The 12,234-nt window shown below is 46.1% G+C and overlaps 1 protein-coding gene across 1 annotated transcript; it reads left to right on the forward strand.

Annotated features, from left to right (window-relative positions):
* The first annotated feature begins 5,826 nt into the window (after window positions 1-5,826).
* FELCATV1R16 (vomeronasal 1 receptor felCatV1R16) lies at window positions 5,827-6,798 on the forward strand. Its single transcript, NM_001167488.1, is given in 1 exon segment — window positions 5,827-6,798. A coding segment is annotated over 1 exon segment (972 nt).
* The last annotated feature ends 5,436 nt before the right edge of the window (window positions 6,799-12,234 follow it).

Raw genomic sequence — 12,234 nt, forward strand, 5'->3', positions numbered from 1 at the left:
TCAGTATTATTTGGGGTGCCTGGGTGGCTCAGTTAAATCTTGATTTCCGCTCAGGTCATGATCTCACAGTTCCTGAGATCTAGCCCAGAGATGAGCCCTGCATCAATCCCAGCAGTGTGACAGTGTGAAGCCTGCTTGGGATTCTCTCTCTCCTTCTCTCTCTTCCCCTCCCTCACACGCACACACACTCTCTGTCCAAATGAATAAAATTTTAAAAAATAATAAAAAATAAAAATTAGTGTTATTTGTATGCATTATAGACGCAGACAAATAAGGTTCACGTCAATCAAAATTTCCTTACATACGGTATATCCTAACATTTTTCTTTTATTATCTTTTTTTAGGGGCGCCTGGGTGGCACAGTCGGTTAAGCGTCCGACTTCAGCCAGGTCACGATCTCGCGGTCCGTGAGTTCGAGCCCCGCGTCGGGCTCTGGGCTGATGGCTCAGAGCCTGGAGCCTGTTTCCGATTCTGTGTCTCCCTCTCTCTCAGCCCCTCCCCTGTTCACGCTCTGTCTCTCTCTGTCCCAAAAATAAATAATAAATGTTGAAAAAAAATTTTATTATCTTTTTTTATGCTGGCACAAGAAAAAAAATTCCTTTAACATAAATTTAGCACAAAATGAAGGATGAAAAGACCACATGTCCCTCTCAATTCACACAGAAAAGACATTTGACAAAATTCAATACCCTAGAATGATAAAAAAAAAAAAAAAAAAAAAGCACCTTAACAAACTAGAAATAGGAGGAAACTACTTTAGCATAATAAAGGTCATATATGAAAAACTCACAACAAACATCATACTCAATGGGGAAAGACTGAAAGCTTAACCTATGAGCTTAGGAACCAGATAAATATGTCTGCTTTCATCACTTTTATTCAACACAGTACTGGAAGTACTAGTTAGGCAACAAAAAGAAATAAAAAGCATCTAAATTGCAAAGGAAGAAATAAAAGTATCCCTGGGAACAGACTATAAAGTTTTATTTGTGAAAAACTCAAAAGACCCCACAAATAATCCTGTTAGAACTAATGGGTATAGCAAAGTTGCAAGACACAAAATCAACACACCAAAATCAGTTATTTCTATATACCAACAATGGACAATACAAAAAAAGGAATTTAAAAACACAATTGCATTTCAAAGACCATCAAAAAGAACAAAAATACTTAAGAATACTCTTAACCAAAGAGGCAAAAAGTTCATACACTGAACATACAAACAATGCTGAAAGAAATTAAGGAGACATAAATAAGTGGAAAGACATCCCATGTTCATGGATGGGAAAACTTAATATTGTTAAGATGTCAATACTACCCTGAAACCAACAGATTTAATGCAAACCACATCAAACTTCCAATGATGTTTTTCACAGAAACAGCAAAGTACAACCTAAATTTCATATGGAATTTCTAAGTACTCCGAATAGCGAAAAGCCATTTTGGAAAAAGGAAAAAGACAAAGTTAGAGATGTCAGACTTCCTGATTTCAAAACTGATTACAAAGCTATGGCAATCAAACAATATGGTACTGGACTAAAGACAGACATATAAACCAATGGAATAGAATAGAATAGAGAATGCAGAAATGCACTTTCACATATTTGATCAAAAGATTTCCAACAAGAGTGCCAAGATCATTCAATGGGGAAAGGATAGTTTTTTCGGCAAATGGTGTTGGGAACACTGGATATCCACATGCAGAAGAAGGAAATGAGACTCTTATCTCACACCACAAACAAAAATTAACTCAAAATGGACCTAAGACCTAACTTTAAGGGCTAACACTATAAAACTTACCAAAAAAATAAAATAAGACAAAACTCCATGACACTGGATTTTGCAATGATTTCTTGGATGTGACTCCAAAAACATAGACAACGAAGAAGACATGGAAAAGATGGACATTTCTCCAAAGAAGACACACAAATGGCCAATAAGCACGAAAAGAGGCTCAACATCAGGGAAAAGTGAATAAAAAGCATCCTAGCATACCATTTCACACCCATGAGGATGAGCATTACTAGAGAAAGAAAAATTAAAGCAAAATAATAAGTGTTACACTCAGACCCGGGTCTGGACCATGACCGCAGCACCTGACCTTCTGGGCCACCAACCATTTGGAGGCAAACTTGCAAAAGAAATGAACACACTCAGAAGGGAGCACCTCAGTGAGCTGTATGGACTGACCCAGAGCCCACGACCAGCCCCCAGATCAGGAAGCCAGCACCCCAGGAGTCCCCCTCCTGCTCCCTTCTGGACCCCGTCTATCACGAGTTGGGGGGGGGAGTGGGGATTCTGACCCTGCCCCTCAGTGATCTTCTGTTATCAGTGTGGGTGCAGTTTAAACTATTCACGAAGTGAGCACTTGTGATTCTCAGGTGTCTGTTCCTGAGCTGTGGCGGCCAGTGGGGCGGGGGTGGGGGTGGCAGGAGGCCCTAATGAGGTCCGGGGACCCCAGGCCCCCCCACCAGGGCCCCAGCTGCACCAGCGCTCAGCCTGCAGTGCGTTTACTCTAATTGCATGAGGACGGTTCCCGGCTCCGCAAATTACAGAGCATCAGGGAGAGGGGAGAAGTGGGCCCCGGGGACCCACCTGGTGCACAAGGAGCCCTTGACACTGACATCGTGACCTCAGCGCCTGAGCCAGGGGCACGGGGACTCGGGGAGGTATAACAGGGCCCGGCTGGCGCTGCGGCCAGAACACCCTCTCCCCGAGCAGGGCCGCGTGCAGCTGACGAGGTGGGTACCCCTGGCGGCCACGGGTGGGCGCCGGCCTTGGCTTTGGACACAGGCCTTTGGGGGGCAGGGCGGGGCCGGGCAGGTGTGAGAGGAGAGGAGAGGAGAGGAGAGTCGGAGCCACTCTGCTGGGTCGGTTGTGCGGCAGGAGCGGCCGGGACCCAGGGGGAGGACAGCTGGCCGCCTCCCAGCCCATCGGGAGACGCGGCTTCTCTGTGCTGCACAGGAGGTGAGCCCGGGGGTCCACGCTGTGCCCGAAGCTGCCCCTTCCTCACGGGGGGGGGGGGGGGGGCACGTCAGATGGACGCCCAGGGCGGCTCACCCGGGTGTGCGCGCACGCACTGACTCTCTGGAGTTTTCTCTCAGCTCGTGTGCACGTCCCCTCCCGGCAGAGGGGCTCTGTGCCCGTTAGTTCTGCCTTTTCGGCACTGGGCACGCTTGCCTGCTCTACTAAGATTTTATTTATTCTGATGTTTTCCTTTTCCAGCCCCCCCCCCCAATGATACAGTACATTATTATAAATAATTTTTTTTTTCTGAAGTGCGAGGACACATAGGAACACTAATAGTCATTTTTAGAAAATGATTCTTTAGGGGCGCCTGGGTGGCGCAGTCAGTTAAGCGTCTGACTTCAGCCAGGTCACGATCTTGCGGTCCGTGAGTTCAAGCCCCGCGTCGGGTTCTGGGCCGATGGCTCAGAGCCTGGAGCCTGTTTCCGATTCTGTGTCTCCCTCGCTCTCTGCCCCTCCCCCGTTCATGTTCTGTCTCTCTCTGTCTCTCAAAAATAAATAAAAACGTTAAAAAAATTTAAAAAAAAATTTTTTTTACATTTTTTTTTTTTTGAGAGACAGAGAGAGACAGCGTGTGAGCGGGGGAGGGGCAGAGAGCGAGGGAGACACAGAATCTGAAGCGGGCTCCGGGCTCTGAGCCGTCAGCCCAGAGCCCGACGCGGGGCTTGACCCCATGAACCGTGAGATGGTGACCGGAGCTGAAGTCGGATGCTCAACCGACTGAGCCTCCCAGGCGCCCCTAAGTCATTCATTCTATTCATTAACAATGTGTTTTTGAATTAGTAAACAAATGTTCTTGTCATCCAAAGCTCTATTATGTAATGTACCTTTCATTTATGAAGCTGCAAGCCGTGTTGACTTAACTGAGGCAGGGGAACAAATAAATTAATCTTTAAGGAAAAAAGAAGCTTGTGAGAGCTTATTAAAATATATATATGTAACCTCTGTCTCCAGTACCCTCCAGATCATATATGTGTTCAGCTTTCCCAGTCTACTTGGGATGCCCTTCAGCAAAGCCAAGACAAATTCTTTCAAAATCTGTTATCGGTGTTTCAGAGAGTAGAGAGGTGTATCGAGGCGGGGCGGGTTGGGGGGGGGGGGTTGGAATCCAGGCAGAAGTAGGTAGACACAGAGATGCGGGAAGGAGAAATGTATCATAATGTACAGGTCTCCCAAAGGATGACCGATGTCATTCACTAAATCAGGGAGGCTCTGACATTCAACTCGCTTACCCATCTGAGGACACACTGAAGTCCCTTCTGAACGTGCTATCCGACGTGGATTGACTTGTCCATCTCAACCATCTCTCCAAAGTGGCTCATGAACCCGTCTGTGCGATTACCAGGCAGTTTTACAAGCATAACCATACGCCTCATTTCATCCTATTTTCATAAACGACTTTTTGAGCGGTTGATAGCCGATACCGTGCTGGGTCCCGTAGGTACTCAGTGCGCAGACAGCACCCTCTCAAGTGCTCCGCTCCCCAGTGAAGGAAAGAAACAGGTAAACAGGCCAGGGCAGCGGGCCCCAGCGAATTCAGGCAAAGGCACCAGACGATAAAATTCCAAGCTGCTGTGTGACAGACGGGCGGCAGTGAGCTGGGTGAAGGGGGTGGCCGAGGGCAGGAGGGCCTCGGGCATCGGAGTTTACGCACAGTTGTGGGGGAGGGGCGAAGGCAGTTCAGAAGTGAATTTGGTGAGAAGGACAGGAGGCCAGATGGTGGAGGGCAGACACGTTTAGAAGGAGGTTGACAGGTGAAGCCACGTACGGTTGGCAAGAAGTGAAGCAGAAGGAAGATTGATGTTTCAAGATCTCATTTCGACTACGATGTAGAAAGAGAATAAACAGAGAGAGTGATGAGCGGGTTCTGTAAATCACAACGTGAGACAGTGGTGGAGCCTAGGCCCGCAGGGTGGGGGCATTTCTGATTGAGAAAATCACCACGTTTGACAAAGGGGAAGGGGCTGAGTCCGCACGACGTGAGCCTTTGGCTGGATCCCATGGGGCCAAATCTCTTCCTCTGATGAATTGCTGGGAGAATTTTCCTGAGTTTTGATTTTGATTTGCTTTTTGATTTTGCCCTCCGGAGAAGTGGAGAGTGGGACCAGCACAGGTAGGGAGGGGGGCAGGGGAGTATCCCACCCATCTGGAAAATCCGGAACACCAAGGTCACCAGAGTTAGCCCCGCTTGAGGAAAGGGGACCGGGCTTTCCTACCGCCCTTGGAGGCGGTGAACAAGCCACTAGACTCCCCTGTGTAAACACTCTCATTTAGCCAAGTACAATTCTTTGGAATTCACAGTATCAGAGCGGTAAGTGTGCTCGGGAAGAGCACCTGGGGGAGGGGGGGCGAGGCGGGGCGGGGGGTCGGGAGGGAGCACCAGCACACTCCTAAACAGTGAGATCATTTATTGGGAAGGAGTAGTGAGGAGGAGGCATCCAAATGATACTCAGCATTACGGCTTGGAAATTGACTGAGTGCTGTGGCCCTTCGCTGAGCTGTTGCCCGGGAAGCATGTTGCCACGGCCATTTGATACACGAGGGGTACGTGTACAGGGATAGAAGGACCTCTGGGAATGGCAGGGGGACGCTCTAGCGTGGGTTATACGAGAGATGTTCGAGCGGAGAATGAGACCGGAGACATGCGAGTGACAGAACCATATACATCTACACCCTTCGGAACTGAAAGTGTCCTTTTCGCTGGAGTAGACCCAGAAAAGCCCCGGACCTAAACTATGTCATCTTTACTTCTTCGTGTCTCTCCCAAGTCCTTCCTAGTTTTGTGCGTGAAGTCAGAAGATGATTTGGAGTAAGGTCATCCGGGGAATAACCTTGCTTTCTCTTACTGGACCCGGAATTGTGGGGAACCTCTTTCTATTTGCGGGACACGCGTCTGCTTTTCTCACGAGACCCGAGAAAAAACCCATACACCTTATCCTCGCCCAACTGGCTTTTGCAAACACGATCATTATTTGTACCAAAGGGAGCAAAGATATCACCGTCTCTTTTCATCTCAGAAATGGCCTAGGCACTGCTACTTGCAAAACTGTGTTTTATCTGGGGAGAGTGGCCCGTGGCCTGTCAATGTGCACCACCTGTCTCCTCAGCGTGGTCCAGGCCATCACCATCAGCCCCAGGACCTCCTCGTGGAGAAAGCTCAAGCCCCGCACCGCGTGGCAAGTGCTCCCCTCTCTCCTCCTCTTCTGGATCTTGAATTCCCTGATAAGCTCCAACTTGCTCTCCTACATCACAGCCGCCCAGAGCACGAACGGGTCCGGGATCACACCGTCTGGCTCCCACTCCTATTGCCACATGCTGCCCTCTGGGCTGATCGTCAGGTGGCTCTTCCTGACTCTCATGGCGCTGCGGGACATCACCTCCCAGAGCCTCATGGGCTGGAGCAGCGGGTACATGGCTTTCCGTCTGTGCGAGCATCGCCAGAGTGTGCTCCACCTGCGGAGCTCCAGATTCCAGCGAAATTCCAGCCCAGAGACGAGAGCCACGCGGAGTGCCCTCCTCCTCATGGCCTGCTTCCTTCTCTTTTATTGGGCAGACTTCATTTTCTCCTTCTGCATCGGCTCCTTCTTGACCCATGACCACACGGTGTTAAATATGAAACTGTTTCTAACGCTCGGTTACGCCAGTCTCAGCCCCTTTGTGCTGATCAGCAGGGCCTCCCACCAGCCTCCCCGCCGGAGTGCCCGGCCGAGATGTGGGGAAAGTACACCCTGCACCACCTCCTCCAGGAGCGGAGCGTTAGATTCGCGTTAGGGATCGCTTCTGCGTTCGTGCATCAGAGCGTCAGATCACTCGAGGCTTCTACGAGCAGATTTACTTTTTGCTTTAAAGAGAGGCCCCGTACTGGGCAATCGGGGGCTTGTTCGGGTGTTGCAGGAAGTGGGAAAGAGATTTCTTTCCAGCCTTCGATTCTGCCAGCCCTGTCACGTGGCTCTGACGTTCTTGCCTGAGCAATTATTGCCGTTCCTTCAATATGTAGTCAGCACGCAAAGCACGGTGCACACACACACGCGCGCACACACACACACACACCCTCAGGGGCTGTGTTCCCCAAAGCCCTGGCCCCCAGTGCTGCACTACGTGCACGGCGTGTGTGTGTGTGTGTGTGTGTGTGTGAAAGTGAATAAAGGAAACCCCAGTTTAGAATGCAGCACGCCCCTCCTCCTCGCCAAGGAGGACCCCGCCGCGCCCGGAAACGACGCACTAACCAGGCTTGCAGCCAAGGGGAGACCTCCGCGGCCTCAAACGCTCGTTCTTCTCCAGTGAACTTCTGTGCACATCAATCCTCCCCGGTTTGCTCCTAAAACCTGATGAAGCCAGCCTGGCCCTTGTCTCTCCGGACGTGCCGCCGGTGTTCCCACAGTTTGCTGGTCCCGCGTTGTGATTCCTGGCTTTCCCCACATCAGCCCATTTTGCCAATAAAATAACCGGCCGTTCTGATTTTTGAGGTCGCCATCCCTTGGTGTCGGAGAAGTGGGAGCCAGCGAAGACCCCTCACAGCTCCAGGGCTGGCGAGCAAACAGGTGCCAACACCCGCCGAGCCCACTGCTTTCTCCCAAGCCTGGAGTGTGAGGTCAGTTTTCTCCTGCGCTCCAGCTCTGCTCTCCTGGCATTTCGAGCTCTCCGGGCTTCAGGTGGAATCCACTTAAGAGCCTCGTCCTCTTGGTTTTCATAAAGGCGGCACTTTTCCCGATGAGTACTCTTTTGTTTCTGTTTTCTGGAGCTTCCTTCAGCCCCCCGCCCTGTTCAAAAGGGGAGAAAACACATTGACTGCTGTTGTTTTGCAACGGCTATCACAAGGCAGGGTCCTCATCACCACGACATCTTAGCGAATCCAGAGGTCAGATCGGTTCCGTCTACCTGGTCCCGGGGCCCGACTCTAGTGCCTTTCTGGGGAAATGGGTGAACTTTTGAATAATGTGGAATCGCAGAAACCACTCTGAGGAATGTTCCAACTGGATAAGATCACTTAAGAAGGGTACTTACAAGCAAAGCCTTCAAAATCCAGGAAACAGCTTCATTGCCAAAAAGCTGATAAAAAACCAAAGAGACATGGGGTCCCTGGGTGGCTCAGTGGGTTAAGCAGCCGACTTCGGCTCAGGTCATGATCTTGTTCATGGGTTCAAGCTCTGTGTCAGGCCTGGAGCCTCCTTCGGATTCTGTGTCTCCCTCTCTCTCTGCCCCTCCCCTGCTTGTGCTCTGTCTCTCTCCCTCAAAAATAAATAAATGTTAAAAAAATTTATTGTTTTTTTAATATTAAATTTATTGTCAAATTGGTTTCCACACAACACCCAGTGCTCATCCTAACAGGTGCCCTCCTTCATGCCCCTCACCTACCCTCCCCTCCCTCCCACCCCCATCAACCCTCAGTGTATTCTCAGTAAAAATTTTTTTAAAAAAATGAAAAAGATACAAGAGATACCTGATTCAAAAGATTGACATAACTCTTCCTGCTCCCTTCACCCTCCTTGAGTTCTCACTCTACTAATCTGCTGTCTGAACTGCACTGACAGGACCATGAACCAAAGTCGGCCAAATTAATCACCTTATAGACACCCCCCCATCTGCTTTCCACGGTCCCACTTGGGCCCCTCCCAGAACTCACAAAACTGAGGGATTTTCTGGTAAAGACGTTATTCGCTTCAACAATCAAGCTGAATCTCCGGTAGATAACAGCGTCTGCAGAGGGGATCCTGGAAGCCAGTGTTTGACTGGTAAATGGTAAAAAAAAAAAAAAAAAAAAAGTAAATGAAGGTTAAAAAATGGTTAAAAAATGGTAAATGAAGGTAAAAAAAAAATGGTTAAAAAAAAAGTTCTTACCAGAAACAGCTTTTCTGAATCTCTGTCTATAGTGCCCAGTTGAAAAAGGAAAATAAAATTTCACATTGTCCCTCCTTCCAAATCCAAACCCATTGGTTATTGCCTTCCTCATTCTTATTTTATGTTCTGAGGAGTTGTGGCTTCCCGCCTCTCTGCTTGAGACTTGTTGGCTCTTTCTTTGGCTGCCTTTGGGAGTGGGTCTGGATCTCGGGAAGGTAGCATCCCGTGCAACCTCTTTGGGGCCCCCACTTACATTCAGAGGGGGTTATTCAATACTGCCAGAAATATTTACTGTTTGTTCAAGCTGAAGACTGACAGCATATTTAAAAGGATTTTCTTTTAAGTAGATCTGTGGCCGAAACGTTGGCCAGATTGGAAGCTGATGTTCAGAGCCCGACAGGAATTCTTGAAAGCCTCCCTCACCCCACATTAAAATTAGAACTATGTACCCAGAAAGAAGCAAATGGTGGGTCATGAGGCTGGAGACACGGATCTGTGATGTCATTTAAGTTACGACCCGGTTCTTTGACAAATTGAGAGCAATCGCCCTTACCTTACAACTCTTGTAAAATGAGAAACCGTTCTAGAGGCAGTTCAAGTTCTCTACCCGTTCGTGCCTACCGGCCCAAACCTTCCTTATTTATCTCAAAAGGCTTATAACCTCTTCAAGAAATCTTATCTACATCATCCCCAATTCCCAAGACTGAAGGAAAACAGGGCCAGGCGGCAGGCCTTTTAAAAATACAAATGGCTGTGGGAGCCCCCTTGTCAAAAATCTACCCACAGCCACCATGAGGTGACTTGTCAAGGACGAATACAAATCCTTGGTGTCCTCTCCACAAGTATTAGTCGAAAAAGTGTCATCGCCATCTGAGCGGTTAACCTCAATTTATTCCATCTGCCGAAAGAGTTTGGATCCAGCCATTCGCTTATGAACTAGTGAGTTTTGCATCGTTATACACGCCTCATGGCTTAAAACTTTAGAACAATAAGGTCTCCGCATCTATCTGTACATCCTTCATCTGTACGTATGTGGTGTTTTCTACCTCCAGATAGTACTAGCAAAATTAATTTGTAAGAGAGGATTAAGAAAAGCACTTATCGAAATCATCAGAAATATAATAGAAACTTAACCTAGATGTTTTTTCAGTTCACATGATCTAGGATCAATCTATAATAAATAAAAGCTGTCTGAAGTTTGTGGATTTAACTAGAAGAGACTTTTTAGAGTTGCCAGCATTAAATAGAATACTTTTATTCTATCTGGGTTTACTACAAATCAAATAAGCTCATGTTTTCTCCGTTACAGAATCTGTCGGCAAGAAAAAGAACTTAAACATGATGGTTAGCTGTTTAATGTCTTGTGAAATGTTCATAACTAAACCTAAACATAATTAAGAGCAAATGAATTAAGTAGATGTAAGGGGAAAGTACATAAGTAAGTTTTTCAGCACTATTTATGTCTATTAAAAAAATCTTTTTGGTAACTTAAAACCTTAGATTTTCACTAAGTTAAATGAGATGATAGTCATTAAACATCTAGATCATTTCCAAATAAGATAAAATACTGAAGCATTACTTATTGAACATAGATTCATCTACCTATGGCTTCTTATTACAGAGAAACTAAAAGATATTTGGATATGTTGGTGCTACGTTGGAAAAATTTAAAAGGCATAGGCTTTTAGAAATTATGAAATGTATTCATAAATTTCCCAATCTAAAGAATGCTGGTGTAATGGTTCACAATTCCTTACTGTTTGGTTTTCACTAGAAATGAAGGTTTCTAAAAGTTAAGCATTCTAACAATATATGTAATGAAAGCTACTAGAAATAGTTCAACATTGTACATGCAAGGAAAATATGATGTGGGTGTTTGCGTTTTGTGGGGTTTGTTTGTTTGGGGTTTTTTGGTTTGCTTTCGAGTTTTTTGTTTTGGGTAAGAATAGGAAGGAGGAATGAAGGTGCATTTTTGTTGAGAGAAATGAGTGTACTTTTGTCCTAAAGTAAAGCCGGTTATTTCTGAATGGGAAAGAATGAACTAAATGAACTAAATGAACTAAAACGGACATAGAATGTTGTAGAAGGTTTATGAAAAAGGAATCTTGGGAAAGGAATTTTGCATGTGATCAAGCTGGATAAGATTGAATGAATTTGTTAAAGGGTTGTTTTTTTTTTTTTCTTAAGCTTTCATAGTAACCGTGCACTGATGTAAAACTAGAACTTAAATTTCTTTCGTCTGTTAAAAAGACAAAGTTTATTGAACTATTGGTCTGCTCTTGGTAAGAGATCATAAAAGGTTTTTTTTTTTATGATTTAAAGTTATCTGCCTAGAAAATTCTATGTTTTGCCAAAATATTTTCCTGTGTTTATCAGGTCTTTGATTACTTAGGAAAATAGAGCCTTCTCAATATTAGAAGAGCTGATTTTTGCTAACAACTGTGTAAGCCCCTGTATTTCCCTTTAAAATCTTTTGCTGACACTTGGATTCAATAGATAACAAAGTATTGCTTCACAGTGACCTATGATCCTATTTGATCAAGTGCTTTAAAATCTTTTTTGATACTTTTCTCAAACTTCCCCAAATCAAATTCTAAATGAATCTTTTGACCTGGAAGAAACTCTGAGATTATTTCCAGAGTTTTGATATTCTGACTCTTGATTTCAGCTCAGGTCACGATCTCACGGTTTGTGGGATCGAGCTCCTGGACGGGCTCTACACCGAGAGCTCGAAGCCTGCTTGGGATTCCCTCTCCCCCTCTCTCTCACTGCCCCTCCCCTTCCTACGATCCTGCTCTCTCTCTCTCTCTCTCTCTCTCTCTCAAAATAAATAAATAAGCTAAAGAAAAAAATGTTTTTAATGATTTTAAATGATTCTAGAGTCAGGCCACTGCCCAGATATCACACTCCGGAGGATGGCGAGCTGGCATCATAAACAGAAACCTACGGTACAGAAGTGGCCACTAAAAATACTTGTCTTATCTGTGACAAACGCCAGAGGCTCTGCTGATTAACATATTAAAAATTGGTTTTCCTTAGTGAAATTTGCCCTTGTTAATTAATTAGGATATCAAATGTGGTCTTAGTAGGTAAATTAGTTGTGCCCAAGAACTGCGAATTAGATATTTAAGAGATAGCGTCCAAAGATAATAAGAGTTAAAGGAGCCCTGTAGTCTGTTCTGGTTTTCCTGAGTCTGATAGAAGTTTGGCTGAATTCTGCGTCTGAAAAATTATTGCATATGCCTCAGGCTAACTTTTCATGAAAAGTAGTTTTGGCGGGGGGGCTGGGGATCAGGTTGGTGGTTGACAGAGGTGGCAGGTGGGGGTGGGCAAAATGGGTTAAGGAAGTTCAAAGGTACAAATTTCCAG

This window comes from Felis catus, chromosome B2 (assembly GCF_018350175.1).
Source record: "Felis catus isolate Fca126 chromosome B2, F.catus_Fca126_mat1.0, whole genome shotgun sequence".
In the NCBI taxonomy this organism is placed as follows: Eukaryota; Metazoa; Chordata; class Mammalia; order Carnivora; family Felidae; genus Felis; species Felis catus.